This window comes from Podarcis liolepis (genome assembly GCF_965112155.1).
Source record: "Podarcis liolepis genome assembly, chromosome: 7".
Classification (NCBI taxonomy): domain Eukaryota; kingdom Metazoa; phylum Chordata; class Lepidosauria; order Squamata; family Lacertidae; genus Podarcis; species Podarcis liolepis.
This window is the reverse complement of record NC_139561.1, coordinates 12552261-12575185: the sequence shown is the minus strand read 5'-3', so window position 1 is coordinate 12575185 and position 22925 is coordinate 12552261. Positions and strand designations below refer to the sequence as shown.

The following is a 22925-nucleotide window of genomic DNA, read 5'->3' as shown; positions in this document are numbered from 1 at the left end:
TGAGGTGAATTATTTGACTCATTGCAAAAATTGGTAAAGAGGAGAATTGTTAGTTAAGATAATTAAAGGCAATATGAATTTAAGAAATGCAGAAGAAGTGAGAATAATGGTGGATCATCAGAGGTGCTGATGGAAGTCCAAAAAGATTGTATAAGAAGTGAAGTTTGTTGCATGTATGATAAGTAATATGTTAAAATTAATAAAAAATTATTTAACAACAACAACACCCACAGCAACAACACTCTGTCGGGGCCTGGGGACGCTGCCTTTGGGGACTGAGCTCGGCGCCTTCTGAATGCCCAGCAGCTGCTCCGACGCTCAGCTCCGCTGGAGACAGAGGAAGGGAGCTGCCTTTCCGTTCCCGCCCGGCAGAGGGCAGCAGAATCCCGCCTGGCTCTTACGATGGGGCAGCAGCCAGTCCCTTTTCCTTCCCAGCCGAGAGGGAGGGGGGGGGGGTCCAGTGACTGACACTCCCTGTCCCCCTCCCTCCCTCTCCCCCTTTAAAAAGGCCCGCGGGGCCCTCCGGCGATGCCCGCGCTGCAGGCAGATGGTGCCGGCGCAGTGAACGAGGGCAGCGGCTGGCGGAGGAGGCGACGCGCATCAGAGCTGGAGGTGAGGCTATGGGGCCAGGCGCCCCCCAGGGAATCCCCCCTCCTCCGGCCCCCTTATTCCTCCTCCGGACAAGGGCACGCTTTTCTCTCCCCTTTCCTCTTCTCTCTCTTTCTCTCCCTCCCTCCCTCCCTCTTCTTTCTTTCTTTCTTTCTTTCTTTCTTTCTTTCTTTCTTTCTTTCTTTCTCTCTCTCTCTCTCTCTCTCTCTCTCTCTCTCTCTCTCTCTCTCTCTCTTTCTTTCTCTCTTTCTCTCTTTCTCTCCCGGGAAGCAGCAGAGGCGCTCCTCTCCCGAGCTCCTTTCCCGGACCACAGCCCCCTGCCCATGTGCAGAGTGCCTTAGCTGCGGACTCCCTGGTTTCAGCGCGCCGGGAGACGAGGGGAAGGGGAGGCGAGAGAGCTGATCTTTCGCTCCCCCGAGAGGGGTGGTCCTCGGTGGAGGCAGGTGGGCAACGGGGGTGGCCAAGCCTCCCTTCAGCTTCCTCTTGCTGCCAGCCGGGATGGGAGTTTCTGAAACGGATCCGAAAGAAAGGGGCGCAAGAGCCAAGGCCTGGGGGCAGCACTTGGGGGGGGGGCTGCAGCGCGGAGGGGCAAAAATAAATAAATTACAAGAAGCTTTAAGGGAGATCAGAAAACAGCCGGAGCTCTTACTGTGGATTGAAGGGAGCTCCGGGTGAGCCCAGCCAAGGGGTCTTTGCTCTGCTGGGGTGCAGTTCTGCAGAGGGTCCGGTGGAGAAGATCCCTTCCGCACGGTCCGCTTCAGGTGGAGATGCCTTTTTTGCGCCTCGGACCTCCTTCCTGCGACGCTGGTGCTCTCCCACTGCGCTATGCTCCTTCTAAAATATTCTAGTCCTCATTGTTCCAAAGCATTTTGAAGAGGAGCGCAGGGAGCTGCCTGGTGCGGATTCAGTGTCGTCTGCACTGGCTGGCAGCGGCTCTCGGGCAAAGGTCCCTCTCAGCCCTAAATGCAGATGCCTTTTAGGATTGAACGGGGGGTGTGCAAAGCTGGGGGTGGGGGTGGGCCGCAGCCTCCTTGCCCCCACCCCCTTTCTCCCCAAGCGCCTCTGTGGGGCAGAGAGATTTCTGGCATGGTGGCTGCTCCTTCAGTTCCTCCAACAGGTCATTTGCGTCCAGCTAGGAAAGGCAGTTTCCTCCTTCCACCATTCCCCCAAAGTCAGCAACCGTTCCCCCACCCCCTCCCCATCTGCGATGCATTAGGAAATTTATTCCTGCACCAGACATTGCCTTCCACAATATTCCTGTACGTACTGCTTTTTTGGCTTTCAATAGCACCTACACCCAGCGATGTGGTTTCCAAGAACGACTGAAAAGTTTTTGCAAAGGTACCGTCTGCTTCGTGGTGGCAATTTCATTGCCTCAGCTGTTTGGGGTTGGGGTTTTTTTTGGGGGGGGAAGCCCCATTCTTTGCAGGAGTTTCCTTGCATGGGGCTCTGTCAGGTTACTTTATAACCCAGGCCAGGCAGCAAGACTTGAACCCAGGTCTCGCTGCCAGAGGAAAGAGAGGTGAGAGATTCAGAAAACAATGCTAAACGAAAAAGCATGCTGTGAACATGAAACAAGGTGAAAAATTGCCCCCAAACTGAAAATAAATAAAAGAGGGACTCATAACAGGGAAAAACATCCTCAAACATTTCAGTTTAGCTGTCTGTCATGGATGCTTGAGCTGAAGTTTCTGCATTGCAGGGGGTTGGACTAGATGACCGTTGGGGAGCCCTTACAACTCTAAGATGCTATGAAAAGGCAAGCAAGAGGGGACACAGCAGAAGTGTATAAAATTCAGGACGGCATGGAGAAAGTGAAGGGAGCAAAGTTTTCCTCCCGGTCTCCTTGACACTAAAGAACGCCAATGGAACGTTTGAAGATTCAGGAAAGATGAAAGAGAGTCCTTCACTCAGCACATAGTTGAACTATGGAACTCACTGCTGCAGGAGGCAGCGATGACCGCCAAGGTGGATGGCTTTAAAAGAAGTTTGGGCAAATGTCCAGGGAGGAGAGGGCGATAGCTGGGGTGGCTTTGCTATGCCTCCAGAGCTGGATTCAGGAATGCTTCTGAATCCCAGTTGCTGGAAAGCACAGAATAATTGCAGCCACAGCCCCACAGCCTGTCCTTAGATGTGGTGTGTGGGCAAGACTGAAGAATTGGTGGCGGCGGGATGGGGGGGGGGAGGAGAGGCAGGGGGAGAAGCCCATTTACAAATCAAATGGGGGGAGGGGGAACCCAGCAATTTAGCAAACGCATAATAAATTCAAAGTCACAAAAAAAGCAGGGAGAATGAGGCAGCCGCCTCTGTTGGCCCATCAGGTTATTGATGGCTAATTCTCCCTTTCTCCAAATCTTATAAGACCTTTGCAACTGGGGTGACTGATGGAGTGTGTTTCATCTGGCAGTTGCCACTATCCTTACAAACCCAGGAGATGTCAGGCACGGGATGCAGTTCCCAAGTGCTTAAATTCGCTCTCTCCTTTGTCGCTGCAACCCGCCTGTAGGGACATAGGAAGCTGCTCTTATTCCGAGTCAGACCAGCGGGTCCATCTAGCTCAGGGTTGCCTACACTGACTGGCAGCAGCACCCTGGGGGTTCAGATTCAGGGGTCTCTCCCAGCCTGGAGATGGCATTGGGGAACTGAACATAAGATATTCCTGCCTGCAGGCCAGGGCCCTCTGCAACGCAGCTTTGATCCTTCCCTGATTTGTTAAAATCATTTCAGTGCAAACACATGTCCCCTTCTAATATCATCTAGCACTCAAAGCAAGTAAGAGATCTTAGAACTGTAGAGTCAGAAGCGACCCTGAAGACTATCTAGTCCAGGGGTCAGCAAACTTTTTCATCAGGGGACTGCTCCACTGCCCCTCAGACCTTGTGGGGGGTCGGACTATATTTTGAAAAATATAAATACCTTGCAAGCTGGTCTCACAGCTGCCTCCGGAGGAATGCACTCTGCACGCACTCAGGAGTGTGTCTCTGCACTGCCTACTCACTGGCGTTGTTGATGAGCAGCAGACACTCCATCGGCCCATCCCCACGAAACTCCCAGGCACCGTGCACCACGCACTGGAGCCCGTCGTCCAAGGCCAGGTTGGTGGGCAGGCCGCGCAGGCGGAGTGCCAGGCAGACGGCGCACAGCTCACCCTCCAGCTGCTCCAGCGCGGCTGCCGAGCGCTCCTCCAGCAGCAGCACCGAGCCGGGCACCAGGTGTGGGGCCAGCAGGCATGCCAAGCTCCAGTTGAAGCCCCATGATGTGCCCGTCATGATGCCCAGACCCGCTGCCCGCCCGCCGGTCTCTCCATCCATGGCCGCGCTGGGTTTACCTCAGTGTGCGGGTTTAGATGCCCAGTTGCACCCACGGCTTTGGATTGGCTGCAGGAGCTTCTTGCAGCCAATCCGAAGCCGTGCCAGCATTGCAGAAGTCATTCCCCGCGCAGCAAGGAACTATTTTCAAGGAAACGCCGCGCTGCGCCGGTTTAGCTCAGCGCAGGGACTGACTGAGTGGGCGGCAGGGTTCGCGGGCCAGATTTACAAGCCTGGTGGGCTGCATCTGGCCCCTGGGCCATAGTTTGCTGACCCCTGATCTGGTCTGACCCCCTGCAATGCAGGAATATGCAGCTGACCCATACGGGGATCGAACCCGCAACCTTCGCGTTATCAGCACCATGCTCTAACCAGCTGAGCTAAGCTGTGCTATATGATTCCGAGGCAGCATAGGCTTTATTTGATCAATCAGGCCAGGGGGTAGGGAAGGTTCTTAGCAAGCCAGGAGTTGCCTGATGATGCCGTGTGATTACAGGGTTTTAAAAACAGGGTTTTACTGTAGACTCCTTGCCAATATGTTCAGGCTTCTCTGTAACTTGAATTTTTGCGAGCGCCCCTTGCCTTCCTGATCTCATCACACCGCAGCTACAAGACTCCTTGATATTATATCTCAGCTCGCAAATGTATAACTAGCTACCTGGACTTGATATAACATTTCTGCTCTGTTATCCACCCATGCCCTATCTTATAGCCTTAAAGCACATAGGTAAAGGTAAAGGGACCCCTGACCATTAGGTCCAGTCGTGGATGACTCTGGGGTTGTGGCGTTCATCTCGCTTTATTGACCAAGGGAGCCGGTGTACAGCTTCCGGGTCATGTGGCCAGCATGACTAAGCCGCTTCTGGCGAACCAGAGCAGTGCACGGAAACGCTGTTTACCTTCCCGCCGGAGTGGTACCTATTTATCTACTTGCACTTTTGATGTGCTTTCGAACTGCTAGGTTGGCAGGAGCAGGGACCGAGCAACGCGAGCTCACCCCGTCGTGGGGATTGAAACCACCGACCTTCTGATTGGCAAGTCCTAGGCTCTGTGGTTTAACCCACAGCGCCACCCTTAAAGTGCATAGGTAAAGGTAAAGGTACCCCTGCCCGTACGGGCCAGTCTTGACAGACTCTAGGGTTGTGCGCTCATCTCACTCTAGAGGCCGGGAGCCAGCGCTGTCCGCAGACACTTCCGGGTCACGTGGCCAGCGTGACAAAGCTGCTCCGGCGAACCGGCACCAGAGCAGCACACGGAACGCCGTTTACCTTCCTGCTAGAAAGCGGTACCTATTTATCTACTTGCACTTAATTGTGCTTTCGAACTGCTAGGTGGGCAGGAGCTGGGACCGAATGACGGGAGCTCACCCCGCTGCGGGGATTCGAACCGCCGACCATGCGATCGGCAAGTCCTAGGCACTGAGGTTTTACCCACAGCGCCACCCACGTCCCTTCTTAAAGTGCATAGCTTCCCACAAAGAATCCTGGGCACTGCATTTAGGAATTGTAAGCCCGTGAGGGGTGAGCTACAGTTCTGGGAATTATTTGGGGCAAGCCGTATTCTTAGTTGTTGGATGGTGTGTGCATGCAGCCAATTGATACTATAACTCACTTAATACCTTCATATCCCTCATATGGTGGGTTGCAGTGGCTCTGGCGAGAAACCAGCAGCAGTTTCCCCAAAGTGTATACCCTTCACGGAGCTAAACCTCTCTTCTTTTGCATGTCAAGGAGAAGGATAAGGTTACTGCAAGGCTTTAGATACACCAGATTTCTCTCTCCCACCTGTGCTGATTTTCAGATGGTCTCGATTTTTATACTCGATGCTGGAATTATCTTTGTAATCCCATCCCCTTGACAGGCGATCACACAGCTATGCTATTGCATGTTTCATTGAACTTGGTAATAGGAAGGGCTGTCCCGTGGAAGAGCTTGTTTTCTGCTGCTTGACAGGATAGGACTCAAGCCAGTAGATTAAAAGGACAATAAAAGAGATTCCAATTAAACTAAATATTGTGCTGAGAGTTCTATATCCCATTACAATTCTCTTCTCAGTGGAGTAGGGATGCTGGTGATGCTGTGGTCTAAACCACTGAGCCTCTTGCGCTTGCTGAGCGGAAGGTCGGCTGTTTGAATCCCCGTGACAGGATGAGCTCCCATTGCTCTGTCCCAGCTTCTGCCAACCTAGCAGTTTGAAAGCACACCAGTGCAAGTAGATAAATAGGTACCGATGTGGCAGGAAGATAAACGGTGTTTCTGTGCACTCTGGTTTCTGTCACAGTGTTCAGTTCCACCAGAAGTGGTTTAGTCCTGCTGGCCACATGACCCAGAAAGCTGTCTGTGGACAAGTACCAGCTCCTTTGGCCTGGCAGCGAGATGAACCACAACCCCATAGTCGCCTTTTGCTGGACTTAACCGTCCAGCGGTCCTTTACCTTTTTACCTTATCTTTTAAGATATGAGCGGAGCCAGAGACCCTTTCTCACACAGCACAATGTTGTGGGAATCCTCTTTCCAAGCTCTATCTCCTACCCAGTTCCTCCTAAGCTAGCCTCATGCTGCCTTCAGGGTGGTGGAGAATCTTGCCCCCATTCCCAGGGCTGCCCTAAGATTCAACTGTCCATCCGGTTGGATTCTGCCTCTGGAATTGGGAGTGGGGAGGATGGTGAAATCCTGCCCTTTTTGCCTCAGTCAGCAAAATGTCTTGGGCAGGCCCTGATTCTCCCGTGCTCGGAGTTAAGGCTGCAGCCCCTATGCATACAGCTGTATAGCATGGGGCTTACTTCTAAGTCAACCTGGATTGGGTTGGGCTGTGACTCAGCTGCAGCGATCACAGCTGAAACATGTCGGGATTCCTTCTGTGTCCTTTTGGAGCCAGATCGGTGATGAACGAGAGCGAGCGAGAGACCTGGGGAGGCCACATGGATGGTTTGCAGAGCACTCTCCCGATCAATGCAATGTAATTAAAATGTTAAAGTGTGTGTGTGTGCTCTTGCGTACAAGAATTATTCAGGCTGACCTCCATCACTCCTTTGCCCCTTTGGCATTGAGTGACGTCCTGCTGGCCACGCGCAGCAAGGTCTGCCGATGCCTCCAGGGGCCTCTTCCAGTGATTATGGATTTAAAAATATAAATAAAAAGAGAGAGGGGCTGGGCTGGGCTGGGCTGGGCAACACTTGCCAATTTTGGCTTCTCATTTTTCCAACCAAGTCCAGTTCTCCACACTTCCACATTGGTTAGAAAAAAAAAGCCCAAATTAAAATCCACCCTAATACACATTTCCCCCTAATATACACTACTACGTGTGGCCTAGGACCCACATAACTACAGGGCTGCCTCTCCTGGTATGCCCCGCGGAGGACCTTAAGGTCCACAAATGACAACACCTTGGAGGTCCCAACGTGGTTAGATTGGTCTCAGCTAGGGCCAGGGCCTTTTCAGTACTGGCCCCGACTTGGTGGAATGCTCTGTCACAAGAGACTAGGGCCCTGCGGGATTTGATATCTTTCCGCAGGGCCTGCAAGACAGAGCTGTTCAGCCTGGCCTTTGGTTTGGACTCAGTCTGACCCTCATGTTTCCCTCCCCTTTTGGTTTTGATGAGGCTGCATTTTAAATTGCATTTTAACTTGTATTTTAAATTGGTCCCCCCCCCCATTATGTTTTTACTGTAATTTTACTGTTGTTAGCTGCCCTGAGTGTGGCTCTGGCCAGGGAGGGCGGCGTATAAATAAAATTTATTATTATTATTATTATTAATATATACAGTACCTAATATACATGCCATTTCCCCCAATACAGTATACAGTCAAACCTCGGCTCCTGAATGCCTCCGTTTTGGAACGTTTCGGCTCCCAGACGCAGAAAACCCGGAAGTAAATGCTCCAGTTTTTGAACATTTTTCGGGAGCCGGACATCCGACGCGGCTTCCGTTTGAGTGTGGGAAGCTCTTGCAACCAATCAGAAGCCACGCCTCGGTTGTCAAACATTTCAGAAGCTGAATGGGCTTCCGGAACGGATTACATTCAACAACTGAGGTTTGACTGTACACATTTTTTCCAAAGCGACTCCTCTACAAATAATCACTAAGATGTGCATTTTTATGCACACTTCACATCAGTGCATGCTGGGTTTTTTTTTTTGGGGGGGGGGAGAAGCACATTGCAAAATTCAGAGATGTGAAAATTTCTCGCATTCTTTTGGACAGTGCAACTTAGGGAGGTCTGCCTTTAAATGAGAACTGACTCAAATGTCCTCCTGCCCCTCCAGTCATGGGAATCTTTCCTCTTAAGTCTAGTTGTGGTGTGTGTATCTGTGACCCCATGTGTCTCCTTTAACCTGGTTATGGGTGTGGGAAGTAGGGTTGCATGTTTGAGCTTTTTGGGGCCAAAGCTGTAGAGCTTTTTTTAAAGTTTTGCCCAAAGTTGTGGAGCTTTTTTATCTTTTTTCTTTTTGCAAGATCTCCAATAAAAAAGAGAGTTTTTGAACTATTTTTAAAGGAAATTTGGCAAAATCTAACACTTCCAACTTCAGTTGCCATACTTCTGGATTTTCCTGGACATTTATGCTAATTCCACCCATCGCTGTCAACTTTTCTTGCGAGGAATCCTGTTTGGAATAAGGGAATTTCCCATAAAAAACGGGAAATGTTGACAGCTATGATTCCACCCCTAATCCCAGCAATGTCTGCAAAGTTCCAGACGTATAGCAACCCTAGATCCTGTATTTGGGGGGAATTAAGCTGGCTGTCTTCCTCATAATTTCCGCACCCCCCCAAGGAAATCAGAGGGTGGATCCATCAGCTGTTAGCTCTCATGTTTAGTTCTTTGGTTTCTCATTTCCCCCAAGCTTACAGCCTGTTCTCCATATTTCCACAACAGTTTGCGAATGCCTTAAAAAAAACAAAAAACTTCCAGAACAATTAATCAGCATTTTAATGTGAATTTCTCCTCATAAACATAATTCTTTTCGTATGCAGTCTTGACTAACAAACACCTTTTGGGCAAGCAGATTTGGTCCACCCAAAATGACACGCACACGCCACTGGGCTGCCTTGAGACCCCACAGTGTCACGCTTGGCCCCATGGAGCTGTGTGATACAGGGGAGTCTAAACTTTTTCCATGCTCCCCTTCTCCGGCAAGGTTCGAATAATAATAATAATAATAATAATAATAATAATAATAATAATAATAATAATAATTTCATTTATACCCCGCCCTCCCCAGCCAAGACTGGGTTCAGGGGGGCTAACACCAGTATAAAAACAATTAATTGAAATACAACTTTAAAAGAAGACTAAAATACAACATTAAAACATTAAAATACAGCCTCGTTTCAATGGAAACTCAAATCAAAAACTGATTTGGGGATGAAAACGTCAAGTCTTCACCAAGGCCAACTATCCAGACTGGTCCTATGTGGGCCAGCAAAAAGCCAGGAAGGCCCCAAATAGGAGTTCCACCACAGAAGGAGCCTGGTTTGGCCAAGATCTGGGTGCTGTTGGGAAAAAAATTGATTTTCTAGCTGCATTTCAATTGGGATTTTAGGCCCGGCTTGGGCACAGAAACTGCTTTGGTCACCCTGTATGATGACCTTCATTAGGAGAGAGACAGGGGAAATGTGTCTCTGTTAATTCTCCTCAACCTCTGAGCGGCTTTTGATATAATCAACCTGGAGCAGCTATCTGAGTTGGGGTGGCTAGCACTGCTTTGCGGCGGTTCTTTTCCTACTAAGTTGGTCATTTCCAGAGGGTGATGCTTGGGGAGCAGGGCAAACGAAGGCGTCGTGACACCTGGGGCAGGGTGTCGCTACGTAGCGACGCCGAACATGCGCTGTATATGGCGGTTTGCCGCCAGTGCCAGGACCCTCTGCTGGTGATGGCTGCTCATGCCGCCGCGAGCCCCCGCGGGGTGCCTTCTTGTCACCCCCCCAGACATGGCACCCAGGGCGCACCGCCCCCCGTTGCGCCACTGTTGGGGAGTGCTTTTCAGCCCCATAGAGCCTTCAATGAGGGGCTTCTCAGGGTTCCATTTTTATCTCCCCTGCTGGGTTTGGAGTACATTGTCAGTAGTCTGCTGACGGCACTTAGCTCTACTCCTCCTTTACATCTGCAGGTGAGGCAGTGGAAGTGCTGGACCGCTGCCTTGCCTCAGTATTGGACTGGATGAGAGCCAACAAACTGAAGCTCAATCCAGATAAGACAGAGGCACTGTTAGTGGGTGGTTCTCTAGACCAAATAGATGGGAGGTTGCCTGCTCTTAAGGGGGTTACACTTCCTCTGAAGGAGCAGCTATGTAGCTTGGGGGTCCTCCTGGATCACTTGAGGCTCAGGTGGACTTGGTGGCATAGAGTGCGAAGGCTGGTGGCCCAGCTGTGCCCCTATCCAGACAGGGACAGCCTATTGTCTATGCTCTGGTAACCAGAGCCGTCTTTCCCATTGGTGTTAGTGGTGCGTTGCGCTAGGGTGCCGGCCTCTCAGGGGCACCCTAGAGAGTGGGGGAGCTGTGTGGCTTCGCTGGCAGCCTTCCCTTTCCCAGCACGTTTTCCTGCTTTCGCCGCCACCACGCCAGGGATCGGGGCGGTGGGGGAGGCAGAGGACATTTTCCACTGCCCCCTCCCTTGTTTTGGAGTTGCTGGGGTGGGGCGTGCCGGAGGGATCTTTGCACCACAGCGCCGGATATGCTTCCGACAGCCCTGCTGGTAAACCTCTAGGTTAGATTACTGCAATGCGTTATAACATGGGGTTGCCTCTGCAGATGGCTCAGAAATTTCATTTGGTGCAGAATTTGGCAGCCCGGTTGCAAACCATGGCAAGACGGTTTGAGAATATGACACCAGCCCTGGCCCAACTGTTCAGGGCTGCCAATTCCCGTATTTTTCGCTCTATAACACGCACCAGACCATAACACGCATGTAGTTTTTAGAGGAGGAAAACAAGAAAAAAAATATTCGAATATAATATATAGTAATAATAATAATAATTTATTATTTATACCCCGCCCATCTGGCTGGGTTTCCCCAGCCACTCTGGGCGGCTTCCAACTGAATATTAAAAACAGTATAGCATCAAACATTAAAAACTTCCCTAAAGAGGGCTGCCTTCAGATGACTTTTAAAAGTAAAATAGTTGTTTATTGCTTTGACATCTGCTGGGAGGGCGTTCCACAGGGTAGGCGTCACTACCGAGAAGGCCCTCTGCCTGGTTCCCTGTAACCTCACTTCTCGCAATGAGGGAACCGCCAGAAGGCCCTCGGTGCTGGATCTCAGTGTCCAAACGTGTTCGAAACGAAACAGTGGATGTATGATTTTTGTGGCCACAGACATGTGATCTGACAGTGAGTTTGGAGTAGCCCAATGCAAAAATCCTGAGGATCCATGTGGATCCATGTTTGTAACCACGTTTTTGCACCACTGCGGCCCCAGGCAACAGTGGATGCGTGATTTTTTTGGTGCAAGATGTAGCCATGCACATGCTATGTGATCTGATGGTGAATTTGGGGTAACCCAGTGCAAAAATCCTGAGGATCCATGTGGATCCGTGCTTTGTAACCACGTTTTAAGTGGGGAGGGAAGGAAAAGCACTCGAGGGACAAGGAGCACGCGTGGGGTGAGTGGAGAAGGATGCTGCTAATAATGAAGAAGAGGGGTATAAGGGGAGGAACCAACCGGACAGGACTCGTGTAAGCGGCTCCTCTCCTCTCCCGCTTTGCTCCTTTAAAGAAGCAGGCTCTCTGTCCCTCTCTCCTTTCCACTCAGCGGCTCTTCTCCCGCTTTGCTGTTTCAAAGCGAGCCTCGGAGGAGGGAAGGAAGGGGAACCATGGATCCTCTGCTCACAACTGCAGCAGATCCCCCCCGCCACCCGTAGGCATTTCCTCCATAACACGCACAGACATTTCCCCTTACTTTCTAGGAGGAAAAACGTGAGTGTTATGGTGCAAAAAATACGGTAGTTCCTGTGCCCAATTCAACATGCTAGGTTTTGACCTATAAAGCCTTAAATGGCTTAGGACCGCAAAACCTCATGGGCTTCCTCTCCCCATATGAACTGGCCCAGACCTTGCAATCATCATTTGATGTTGGGATACTGCTGAGGGCGTCAGGCAGGCCCCCAGCTGCCTCAAGCCACCGGCTGGCAGCTGGACAATCACCTGTCTCCCTTGGAACAGCATCAGACAGCGACACGAGCCTCAGATACATTTAGAGACCCGTGCACGCTCTATCAGCAGAGTGAATGAATCTTCTCACAACAGAAGTGGCAGACAGAGAAATGTGTAAGCATCTTTACAGCATTTATTCAGCACAGTTCAGGAACAAAGGAAAACATGTCTGCTTCCCTTCGTCTCCAGCAAAACAGCTAAAAGCAAAAGTAATATACAAACAGAAGATCCCAGCAGACTTGTGCTGGAAGGAAACAGGCATGTGACACACAACAGTCATGCTTGCTCCCTTTTAAGGTGGACCATATCCTAACATTTTAAGGTGGACTATATCCTAACATTTGAGGCCCTTCTTTGTGTGCCTCTGTGAGGTTTGGACAGTAGCAACATGAGACGGGGCCTTTTCTGTGGTGGCTCCCCATCTGTGGAATTCTCTCCCCAGGAAGGCTCTCCTGGTACATTCATTGAATATCTTTAGGCACCAGGCAAAAGCATTCCTTTGGCTGATTCAACAATCTACAGCCTTTTATTTTTTTTATATATAAAATTTTTATTAAGTTTTAACAATGTACAATATAACAGGAGAGATACAAAGACAGAGACAAGAAAAATATAAAAACACAACATACATACTACAAAATACAACACTACAAACATTAATCACAAAAATACAAAAATACATACCTTAAAAACCTAATAATAAAAAAGAAAAAACACATATAAAAACACACACACACAAAAATTCCCTCTTTCTTGGTTTTATGTCTTAAATTCACATATTTTCCTGACTTCCTCACATCCCCCATTCTTGTATCCCTTTTAAAAGTTGGTTCAGCAAGTTCATAGCCCTTAATTTATCTATTTGTTAATTTGTTCATTTAATCTTGAATTTTATCTTATTGCTAGAGCCCCCACAGTTCATTTCAATGTCATCAACATTCAAAAATTTTACAGTGTTTCTGCAGATAGATTTTAAATTTCCCCTAATCTTCTTCCACCTGCTCTTCTCCCTGGTCTCAAATTCTGCCAGTCATCTCCGCCATCTCCATGTAATCAATTAGTTGCATCTGCCACAACAATCTACAGCCTTTTAAACCGTGTGTGTCTGTGTTTAGGGGGGATGCTATTGTTTTCATTTGTGATTACGGTATGCATTTTTGTGTTTTCATATTGTAAACCACCTTCTGGTCTTCAGATGAAGGCTGGTATAGAGATTTAATCAATAATAATTATTAATAACTATTCGGGGATGGGAAGGCATGTGCATTGTACCTCCTTATTCAGGCTACTCACCCACCTCTGTATCAAATCATGAACTTTCAGAAACAACTTCAGCCTTATGAGCAAACCAGGGAAAGTCCGTTCTTGCATATTCCCCGGAATATGTGAGTTTAGCCCAGTTCCTCTCTCAGCCCAACCCTTCTCACAGGGCTGTCCTGTGAGACAAAAGGATCAGAACTATGAGGAACTATCTGACTGCGAGAGGTACTTATGGTTGCACAAATTGCATGGAGATGTGCCAGTGGAAAAATGCGAAAGAGGCACCAGATGTCCTTCAAAAGAGAGAGAGAGAGAATGATATCATTTCTCTCTGACCTGCCCAAGTACACGAGCAACTTGCAAAATCATAATGAGGTTTTGCTGTCCATCCACGCCCTCCTCAAGGGGCACAGCCAGTGCCAGATTTGTTTGGCACAGTTCTAGGCAGTGGAGGGTGGAGGCCCAGCTCAGAGCTTGCGGGAAACCTCTCTGGGCTTTCCTGCTTCTTTCATAGGCCGTTACCAGGATTGTCCACAGAGGTGGGGGAAGAGTGGGAAGAGTGTGCATCACGGGGGTAAACCTCAGGCAAGAGAGGAAGGCCATGGCTTCCTTGGGCTTCTGCATTAAATAATAATAATAATAATAATAGTAATAATAATAATAATAATTGTTGTTGTTGTTAGTCATTTAGTCATGTCTGACTCTTTGTGACCCCATGGACCAGAGCACGCCAGGCACTCCTGTCTTCCACGGCCTCCCGCAGTTTGGTCAAACTCATGTTGGTAGCTTCGAGAACACTGTCCAACCATCTCATACTCTGTCGTCCTCTTCTCCTTGTGCCCTCCATCTTTCCCAACATCAGGGTCTTTTTCAGGGAGTCTTCTCTTCTCATGAGGTAGCCAAAGTACTGGAGCCTCAGCTTCAGGATCTGTGTCCTTCCAGTGAGCACTCAGGGCTGATTTCCTTCAGAATGGATAGGTTGGATCTTCTTGCAGTCCATGGGACTCTCAAGAGTCTCCTCCAGCACCAGAATTCAAAAGCATCAATTCTTCGGCGATCAGCCTTCTTTATGGTCCAGCTCTCACTTCCATACATCACTACTAGGAAAACCATAGCTTTAACTAGATGGACCTTTGTTGGCAAGGTGATGTCTCTGCTTTTTAGGATTTATACCCCGCCCATCTGGCTGGGCTTCCCCAGCCACTCAGGGTGGCTTCCAACAAAATATTAAAATACAGTAATGCATCAAACATTAAAAGTTTCCTAAACAGGGCTGCCTTCAGATGTCTGCATTCAAGGGCAGAAACAGCCATTTGTGGAATGGGGAAGTTCTGCTTAATCTAAGGTTACCAGATTTCCCCCCAATGAATCTGGGGACACTTTTCAACTTCAGTTGATTTTGTATGGGGACTGATTTGTAAATCTGGGGACTGTCCCCAGGAAGTGGGGATGTCTGGTAACCTTAGCTTAATCCTCCTCTCCAGGATCACCCCCCCCCATGTCTTTGTTGCGAACTTCTCAAGGAAGTGCCAAAACTTTGTGGTGGTTGGCAGCAGGTGCTGGGTGTGGTGAGGGGCAAAGCCTCTGCTTTGCATGCCTTCACATTTCCAGTTGAAATGTGGGTCTCCGGTCTGATGAGCTCTGGCTGATGGTCGGAGTAGACTAGTGTGGCTTTAAAGGACAGCTGGGAGGAAGAGGCTGCTAGCCCCAATGGCTGGGCTCTGCAGCGTAGTGCTAAAAAAAAGGTAGGTCCATGAGGTCCAGTCGTGGCCGACTCTGGGGTTGCAGTGCTCATCTTGATTTATTGGCCGAGGGAGCCGGTGTACAGCTTCCAGGTCATGTGGCCAGCATGACTAAGCCACTTCTGGCGAACCAGAGCAGCGCACGGAAACGCCGTTTACCTTCCCACCGGAGCGGTACCTATTTATCTACTTGCACTTTGACGTGCTTTTGAACTGCTAGGTTAGCAGGAGCAGGGACCGAGCAACGGGAGCTCACCCCGTCGCGAGGATTCAAACCGCCGACCTTCTGATCGGCAAGTCCTAGACTCTGTGGTTTAACCCACAGTGCCACCCGTGTCCCTGCGTAGTGCTGGTGGTCAGCAAAAGAGGTTTAAAGACTCTCTCAAGGCAAATCTTTAAAAATGTGGGATAAACACGGACAACTGGGAAACACCAGCCTGCGAGTGCTCCACTTAGAGAACAGCCTTTGCCAAAGGTGTTATGGCTTTGAAGACACTCGAACTCAGGACGCAAGGGAGAAACATGCTAAGAGGAAGGCATGCTTTGCAAACCCTTGCCGTGATCAACTCCCGCCCGGAAACCTCTGTCCCCACTGTGGGAGGACGTGTGGTTACAGAATTGGCCTCCACAGTCACTTATAGACTCACTGTTAAGACCAGGCTTCGAAGCTCAACCTCAGTCCTCCGGACGTTTTTGGCCTACAACTCCCATGATCCCTAGCTAGCAGGACCAGTGGTCAAGGATGATGGGAATTGTAGTCTCAAAACATCTAGAGGGCCGAGGTTAAGGAAGCCTGGTTAAGACCTTGTTTATGGAAGATGATCTTACTTGGCTAGGAGGGATCGAAGAAGAAGAAGAAGAAGAAGAAGAAGAAGAAGAAGAAGAAGAAGAAGAAGAAGAAGCAGCTCTGAAGTCTCTGCAGTCAGAGTCAGCAATGCATCCGACTGCCAGTTTCAGGAAGCCGCTGGAGGGAAGAGTTGCTCTCATGGCTGGGTCCTTGCTTGTGGGCTCCCCAGTGGTGCATCTGGTCGGTCAGGATGAGAACAGGAGGCTGGATCCGGCACCCAGGCTCTTCTTAAGATCTTATGATTGGCCTTTCCCTGACCTGATGCCTTCAAGGTTTTTTTGGACTACAACTCCCATCAGCATGAATGGAATTTTGCGTTTCTTCAAACAAAATGTGCATGCTGCTTAATTGCAAGCAACGGGCTGTGCGCAACTGAGTCCTACTCAGAGTAGGCCCATCGAAATTAACAGGCCCAAGTCAGCCATGCCCATTAACTTCAATGGGTCTACTCATTGCGTAGCAAACCATTTCCTCTAAGCCAGGCTTCCTCAAACTCTGCCCTCCAGATGTTTTTGGCCTACAACTCCCATGATCCCTAACTAGCAGGACCAGTGGGCAGGGATGATGGGAATTGTAGTCTCAAAACATCTGGAGGGGCGAGTTTGAGGAAGCCAGCTCTAAGCCAGCCTTTCTCAACCAGTGGGTCCCCAGATGTTGTTGAACTACAACTCCCATCACCCCTAGCTAGCAAGGCCAGAGCTCAGGGATGATGGGAGTTGTAGTCCAACAACATCTGGGGACCCACAGCTTGAGAACCGCTGCATGGCAAAGAATATAAAGCATACCTTGAAGCTGTCAATAAGAATCAAAGTTAAAGGAGCTTGAAAAAAAAGCTAAGCACATAAATTATTTGCTGGAGAAAGGACCGATTAAAAGACGTCAACTCCTACGCATCTGCCTAGGCAGAAAAGATTTTAGCAAAAAGAATACGGTGAAGATCAATGGGCAGGGAGTTCCGAAGTGCAGGAGCTGTTACACTAAAAAATAAGGAGAGAGAGTTACTATTCATACAGCTGTGGTGTCCTAGGAGTTGTAATCCAAAACTTCTGAAGGGCACCAGTTTGGGGAAGGATGGGGTAGGTTGTAATTGTTATTGAGTGTTTTTTTTTGGGGGGGGATCTGTTGTGGGGATGCCAAGGAACCTGAGAACCGGTGTGAAGCGATAGCGAGAATGTAAGAGAGACTTGGCTTCAGACCCCTGCTCACTCAGGAATAACTTTGCCTCAGTCGCCGTGATACCGCCTGACTCGCTCCACAGGCTCATTGTGAAGAAGATAATCTTAGCCCAGGCACTGCCAAGCTCCGAGCTGCTTGGTGGAAGAAAAGTTGGGAGTTAACTTTTCCAGCCAAAAGGAGAGAACAAAAAGCAGCCTTAGGAATCTCCAAGGCAAGGGAGAAGGAGCTGTATTGAGAAGTTGGGGCCCTTCTGCCCATTTTACAGCTATTACTGAGGCAGCCCATTAAAGCAATTTTAAAACGCCTGTGAAGCCAGGAATAATGGGCCGTCGCTCAATGACAGAGGTCCTGCCTAGCATGCCAAAGGTCCCTGGTCTCTTTGGGTGACCCCCACCCCCCGCCTGAAACTCCGCAGAGATGCTGCCAGCCAGTGTAAACAATGTTGAGCTAGAGAGACCAATGGTCTGGTTCAGTACAAGGCAGCTGCCCAGGATCCAGACAGACCAGGCGAAGATGCCAGAGGTAAAATATAATCACAAACAAAGGAGAGTTTGCTGCCCACCCCCAACACAAGTGTTTCTTGCCAGAAGCGTTTCTGGCAAGAGATTTTGAGGAAAAGCTCAAAGGAACTTGATTCACAATTGCTAGTTCCTTGTTGCCCCCCCCCACCTAAAGTGTGAGGCGAAAGCCCAAATATCCCCGCCCCCTGCTCAGGCAGCTGCTTCTCTAAAGAAGTTAGACAGGATGCAACAGAAGGAAATAAATGGGTGGGAAATGGGCACTGTGGTAAACAGGGTGTTGCACCCGGGGGTGAGGGCACCCTGCATCTGCTAACGCTCTGTGAGCGCTAACAAAACTTTGCAGGACTTTGCAGTACCCAGTATCGCTGCAGAAAGCCACAGAGCTCTAAGGCTGAATCTACACAGATGTAAAAAACCCCCCAAAACCGCTGTCAAAATGCTTAAAAAAAACAAAAACTTGTAAAATATATGTGGAATTTGCCATTGGTTCATCAGCGCCATCTAGTGTCACATTTGTAAAAAGCTAATGGTAAAGGGACCCCTGACTATTCGGTCCAGTCATGGCTGACTCTGGGGTTGTGGCGCTCATCTCGCTTTATTGGCTAAGGGAGCCGGCGTACAGCTTCCGGGTCATGTGGCCAGCATGACTAAGCCGATACTGGCAAACCAGAGCAGCGCACGGAAACGCCGTTTACCTTCCCACCGGAGAGGTACCTGCTTATCTACTTGCACTCTGACGTGCTTTCAAACTGCTAGGTTGGCAGGAGCAGGGACCGAGCAACGGGAGCTCACCCTGTCACGGGGATTCGAACTGCCGACCTTCTGATCGGCAAGTCCTAGGCTCTGTGGTTTAACCCACAGCGCCACCCGCATCCCTGTCACATTTGTACAATGCACTTAAAACACACTTGTATTTGCAGCTGAGTCCTAAAAGAAGATTGGACAAATTGATGGAGGGAGGACTATAGATGACTGCTAGCTATAACCGCTAGGCCCTGCTGCCACAGCTGGAGGCAGCAATGCTTCTGGATGGAAGATGCAGGAGAAGAGAGGCTTCTGGTTCTCAAATCCTCCTTGTACTTTGGGTTACACTTTGGGGCCAATGTGCGAACAGGATGCCGGACTAAGTGGGCCACTGGCTTGACCCAGCTGAAGGCTCTGCTCATGTTTTTATGTAAAGTTGGCGATCCCTCATAGCTGGGTAAAATTGTCTTCCATAAAAACCGTTTTAACAATGAGTCTGTAAGTGACTGTGGAGGCCAATTCTGGATCCACATGTCCTTTCACAGTGGGGACAGAGGTTTCCGGGCAGGAGTTGATCATGGCGAGGGTTTGCCAAGCATGCCTTCCTCTTAGCACGTTTCTCCCTTGCGTTCTGAGTTCGAGTGTCTTCAAAGCCCATAACACCTTTGGTAAAGGCTGTTCTCCAACTGGAGCACTCGCGGGCCAGTGTTTCCCAGCTGTCGGTGTATATACCACATTTTTAAATATTTGCCTTGAGACAGTCTTTAAACCTCTTTTGTTGACCACCAGCGTTATGCTTTCCATTTTTAAGTTCGGAATAGAGTCAATGCTTTGGAAGAAGGTAACAGGCATAGACTGCTTAGTTAACATGGGGCATATTAAAACATCAATCGCCCCCTCTATCCTGCTCCCTTCCACCTTCTGCACCAAAAAAACCCTTTAAGGCACTATTTTTTTGTTGGGTTTGGCTTTCATCGTGCTCTATCCCACCCATAGCAGGCCAGCTTTGAGTTCTGCAAAAGTGGAAGTTAAAATGCACGAGTTATTTTTTAAAATATGCATGAATTCTTCCCTTAGGTCCAGGCAAGAACAAACGACAATCCTGGGGCCCAAGTCTTTTATAAAAGTGGTTCCTGGCACTGGAAGCTTGACCTGTCCTCTCAGGTCAGCAAAGCAACGTATGTTAGAGCAGGCCATTTAAAAACAACGGGATGTACAGTTTCAAAAAGGTTAAGAGGCTTTTGAGACGTGAAAGGTTGCACCCTGCATTTTAGTTGGTCCAAATACAGGATCTGTATTTTCATGTTCTGTGGCTTCCGAGACTTTCTTCCTTTCTTTCGAAAACCGTATCGCCGGTGCCAGAAGTCATTAGTCTGTTTTTCTCTTAAATTGTTTCAACACAAGACAGTTGAGCATTTTCCTGTCGCAAGAACAATGCTGGGCCTTGAGCCTTCTCAAACAAGTTCTTGGCACTGAACCTTCAACCTGTTCCTCACCTCGGGTCTCCTCAATCTTCGGAGGAGCCACCACTGTTGCTCTTTTGCATTCCTCAGTCGGCTGAAGTTTCTTTCGTAAAGGCAGGGACGCAGGTGGCGCTGTGGTCTAAACCACTGAGCCTCTTGGGCTTGCCGATCAGAAGGTCAGCCAACCTAGCAGTTTGAAAGCCCACCAGTGCAAGTAGATAAATAGTTACCGCTGTGGCAGGAAGGTAAACAGCGTTTCTGTGCGCTCTGGCTTTCATCACGTTGTTCCATTGCGCCAGAAGTGGTTTAGTCCTGCTGGCCACATAACCCAGAAAGCTGTCTGTGGACAAATGCCGGCTCCCTCAACCTGAAGGTCAGTGGTTCAAATTCCCACGGCGGGGTGAGCTCCTGTTGCTCTGTCCCAGCTCCTGCTAACCTAGCAGTTCGAAAGCACACCAGTTCAAGTAGATAAATAGGTACGGCTGCAGCGGGAAGGTAAATGGCATTTCCATGTGCTCTGGTTTCTGTCACGGTGTTTCGTTGCGCCAGAAGCAGTTTAGTCCTGCTGGCTACATGACCCGGAAGCTGTCGGCAGACAAACGCTGGCTCCCTCGGCCTATAGAGCGAGATGAGCGCGCAACCCCAGAGTCGTCCGTGACTGGATCTAACTGTCAGGGGTACCTTTACCTTTAAGGAAAGGCAGGACATTCTGGGATCAAATCAGAAACCGGGATGGCTTATGTCAATCCAGGGGTGACCCTGGACACTTGGAGGGTCTGCTAGATGGACCATGGGCCTGATCCAGCAATCTATTCACTATTCCTAACTGTTCTTGGCCCACTTCCACAGTGGAGGCAGCTGGCAAGGTTGGCCCACCCGTGAGGCAAGGGGAGGTGACCTGCTTCAGGTGGTGATATCACCAGGGGCAGCAGACCTGGCTGACAAGGAATGTATCGCCCGCTGCTGCAGTGGCAGGACAGCAGCAGCTGTGGTGAGCTCCCTGGAGGCCAGATCTAGCGCCTCCTCAGCACACCCACCCATGCCACTTCTACAGTGGCCTCTTGGCAAATAGGAGGCACCACTGGTCTCCTCCCACCCTTGATGGAGATCTTTGCTCCTCAGGTGCCCATATGTCTTGGGCCAGCCCTGGCACCCAATGCTTCTTCATGCTCCATGTGCACTACCTGTGCAACGGGGTCCTTGGTCAAGGCCAGGGTGCTGCAGTTGCTGCTGCCAGTTGAGCATGCTAGGCTTTCTTGGGAAACCCCTCTGTCCAGCTCTGTCCTTCTCTCCCACCCCCTCTGACCGGCATCTACTGGTGGCTTTTGGCCGATCTGCCGGCTGGCTGGGCCCCTGCCAAGGCTCCATGCGTCTCTCTTAAGAACATTTGCCGGTATCGCTTGCGCTCAGCGGGAGTAATCCCAGAGAATTAGCTACAGCCCAGAGGCTTATCCTTAAAGCTGCTGCCACTGTTGCTGTTAACAGTGGCGCTTGGAGTCAGTTATGGTGATGAAGTTGTGGACTGGGCAGGCTGCAGTGGGCTGCCCTAAGATCCTGCCTGTCCAGCCCACGTGCGACGGAGGCAACGGGCGGAGAAAATAGGTTGTGAGCCGTAGCTCACCCAGCCAAGCACTAAAAGGACAACAAACAATACAAGCAACACGAAGTCCAGTCTACTAGATAGCGCTGCAATTCTTATTCATGGCGCCGAAGTAGTAAGTGAGGAACGTAGGACAGTGATCCCGGATAATCTGACTGTTTCGCTTGAATCTTCTTTAGCACAACTACAAAAGAATTCAAATACGAAACAATGACCTGTGTACATTATATAAACTTCACACATTACAACTTACTACTTCAGCACCATGAACGCCTAAAAAAGTTTTACTGCTCAGCCCACAGGATAGCATCTATTACTTTGTTTCAACCATAGATTTATTATACTTCTACGGACTTTCAAAGATTGACAGACGTGTGTTCATTTGCTTTCAAATGTATTAGAGAATTCACAAGTGTACACATTTTGGTTTTTGTTGTACTAAATCATGTATATTATGCAATAAGAATTGCAGTGGTATCTAGTAAACTGGTCTTCGTGTTGCTTGTATTGTTTGTTGTGCTAAGTTTGCAACACAGGGGTTTGTTGTTCTGTGACGCATTAAAAGGAGGCAGAGTTGCTATGAAGGTTGTTAAGGGACAGTAAAGGCATCAAGGATGAACTAGACCATCACTTGCCTTTACTGCACTCCTAGCTACTGCCAATGAAACTGTGCCTCCTTTGAATGGATGGATAAGGAACCTGTGTGGTCCTCCAGGTGTTGCTGTACTACAACTTCCATCCTCCCTGACAACTGGCCATGCTGAGTGTGATTAAGGGGAGCTGGAAGTTTAGCAATATCTGGTTCCCCATCTCTGAAGCAGACCATCGCTTGCCTTTACTGCCCTGGTTTCCTGCATCACAATTCTGTGTTGTCACCAGTGGCGTAGCGTGGGTTGTCAGCACCCGGGGCAAGGCAAGTAATTTGCGCCCCCTAACCCGTGGATTTGCGCCCCCTAACCCTAACCCCCAGATGTTGCGCCCGCTGCGGCCGGCCCCCCCTGCACCCCCCACGCTACGCCACTGGTTGTCACAGTTGGAAAACCCAACTCACGGTTGAGTTTTCATACTTGCTCTTCTTCTCTACTCCCCCCAATTTACGCAGTAACCCAAACTTCCTCTAGTGCATAGCCCACGGACGCTGCCTGCTGGTCTTCAACGTGCCCCTGCCTCCTGCCACCGAGGACGACGTCACTATGAGAGTGCTGCTTTTTGCCTTCCTGATCGAAGCGTCCCTCTCCTCTTTGGTTCCAGGTAAGTGAATGAGGAGCGAAGCCAATTGGCCCATTCCCGTGTGCAAGAACTGCGCTGCTCTGAGCAGTTTGGGGGCCTTCCTAAGGAACTTCGGAAGGTCGCAGGTTCAGTCCCTGCATGGGACAGCTGCATATTCCTACATTGTGGGGGATTAGACTAGATGATACCTGGGGTCCCTTCCAAGGCTACAATTCTACGATAAATGCTTGCTCACTTCCAGCCTGGCAGCTGTTCCCCCACCCAGCTCTTTGG

General features: G+C 49.6%; 2 protein-coding genes across 2 annotated transcripts in view; one reads left to right on the top strand and one right to left on the bottom strand.

Moving 5' to 3' along the window:
• ECE1 (endothelin converting enzyme 1) overlaps positions 1-1361 on the bottom strand; it is a 77790-nt gene extending 76429 nt beyond the window's left edge. Inside the window, exon 1 of the mRNA XM_083514641.1 lies at positions 1259-1361. The gene's annotated coding sequence lies outside the window, so the exon portion shown is untranslated. The remainder of the gene's footprint in view (positions 1-1258) is intronic.
• The window catches only part of ALPL (alkaline phosphatase, biomineralization associated), a 60323-nt gene continuing 37839 nt past the window's right edge, over positions 442-22925 (top strand). Inside the window, exons 1-2 of the mRNA XM_083514692.1 lie at positions 442-612; positions 22525-22673. Coding sequence (XP_083370818.1) covers positions 22616-22673 — 58 coding nt within the window. The 5' untranslated portion in view covers positions 442-612; positions 22525-22615. The remainder of the gene's footprint in view (positions 613-22524; positions 22674-22925) is intronic.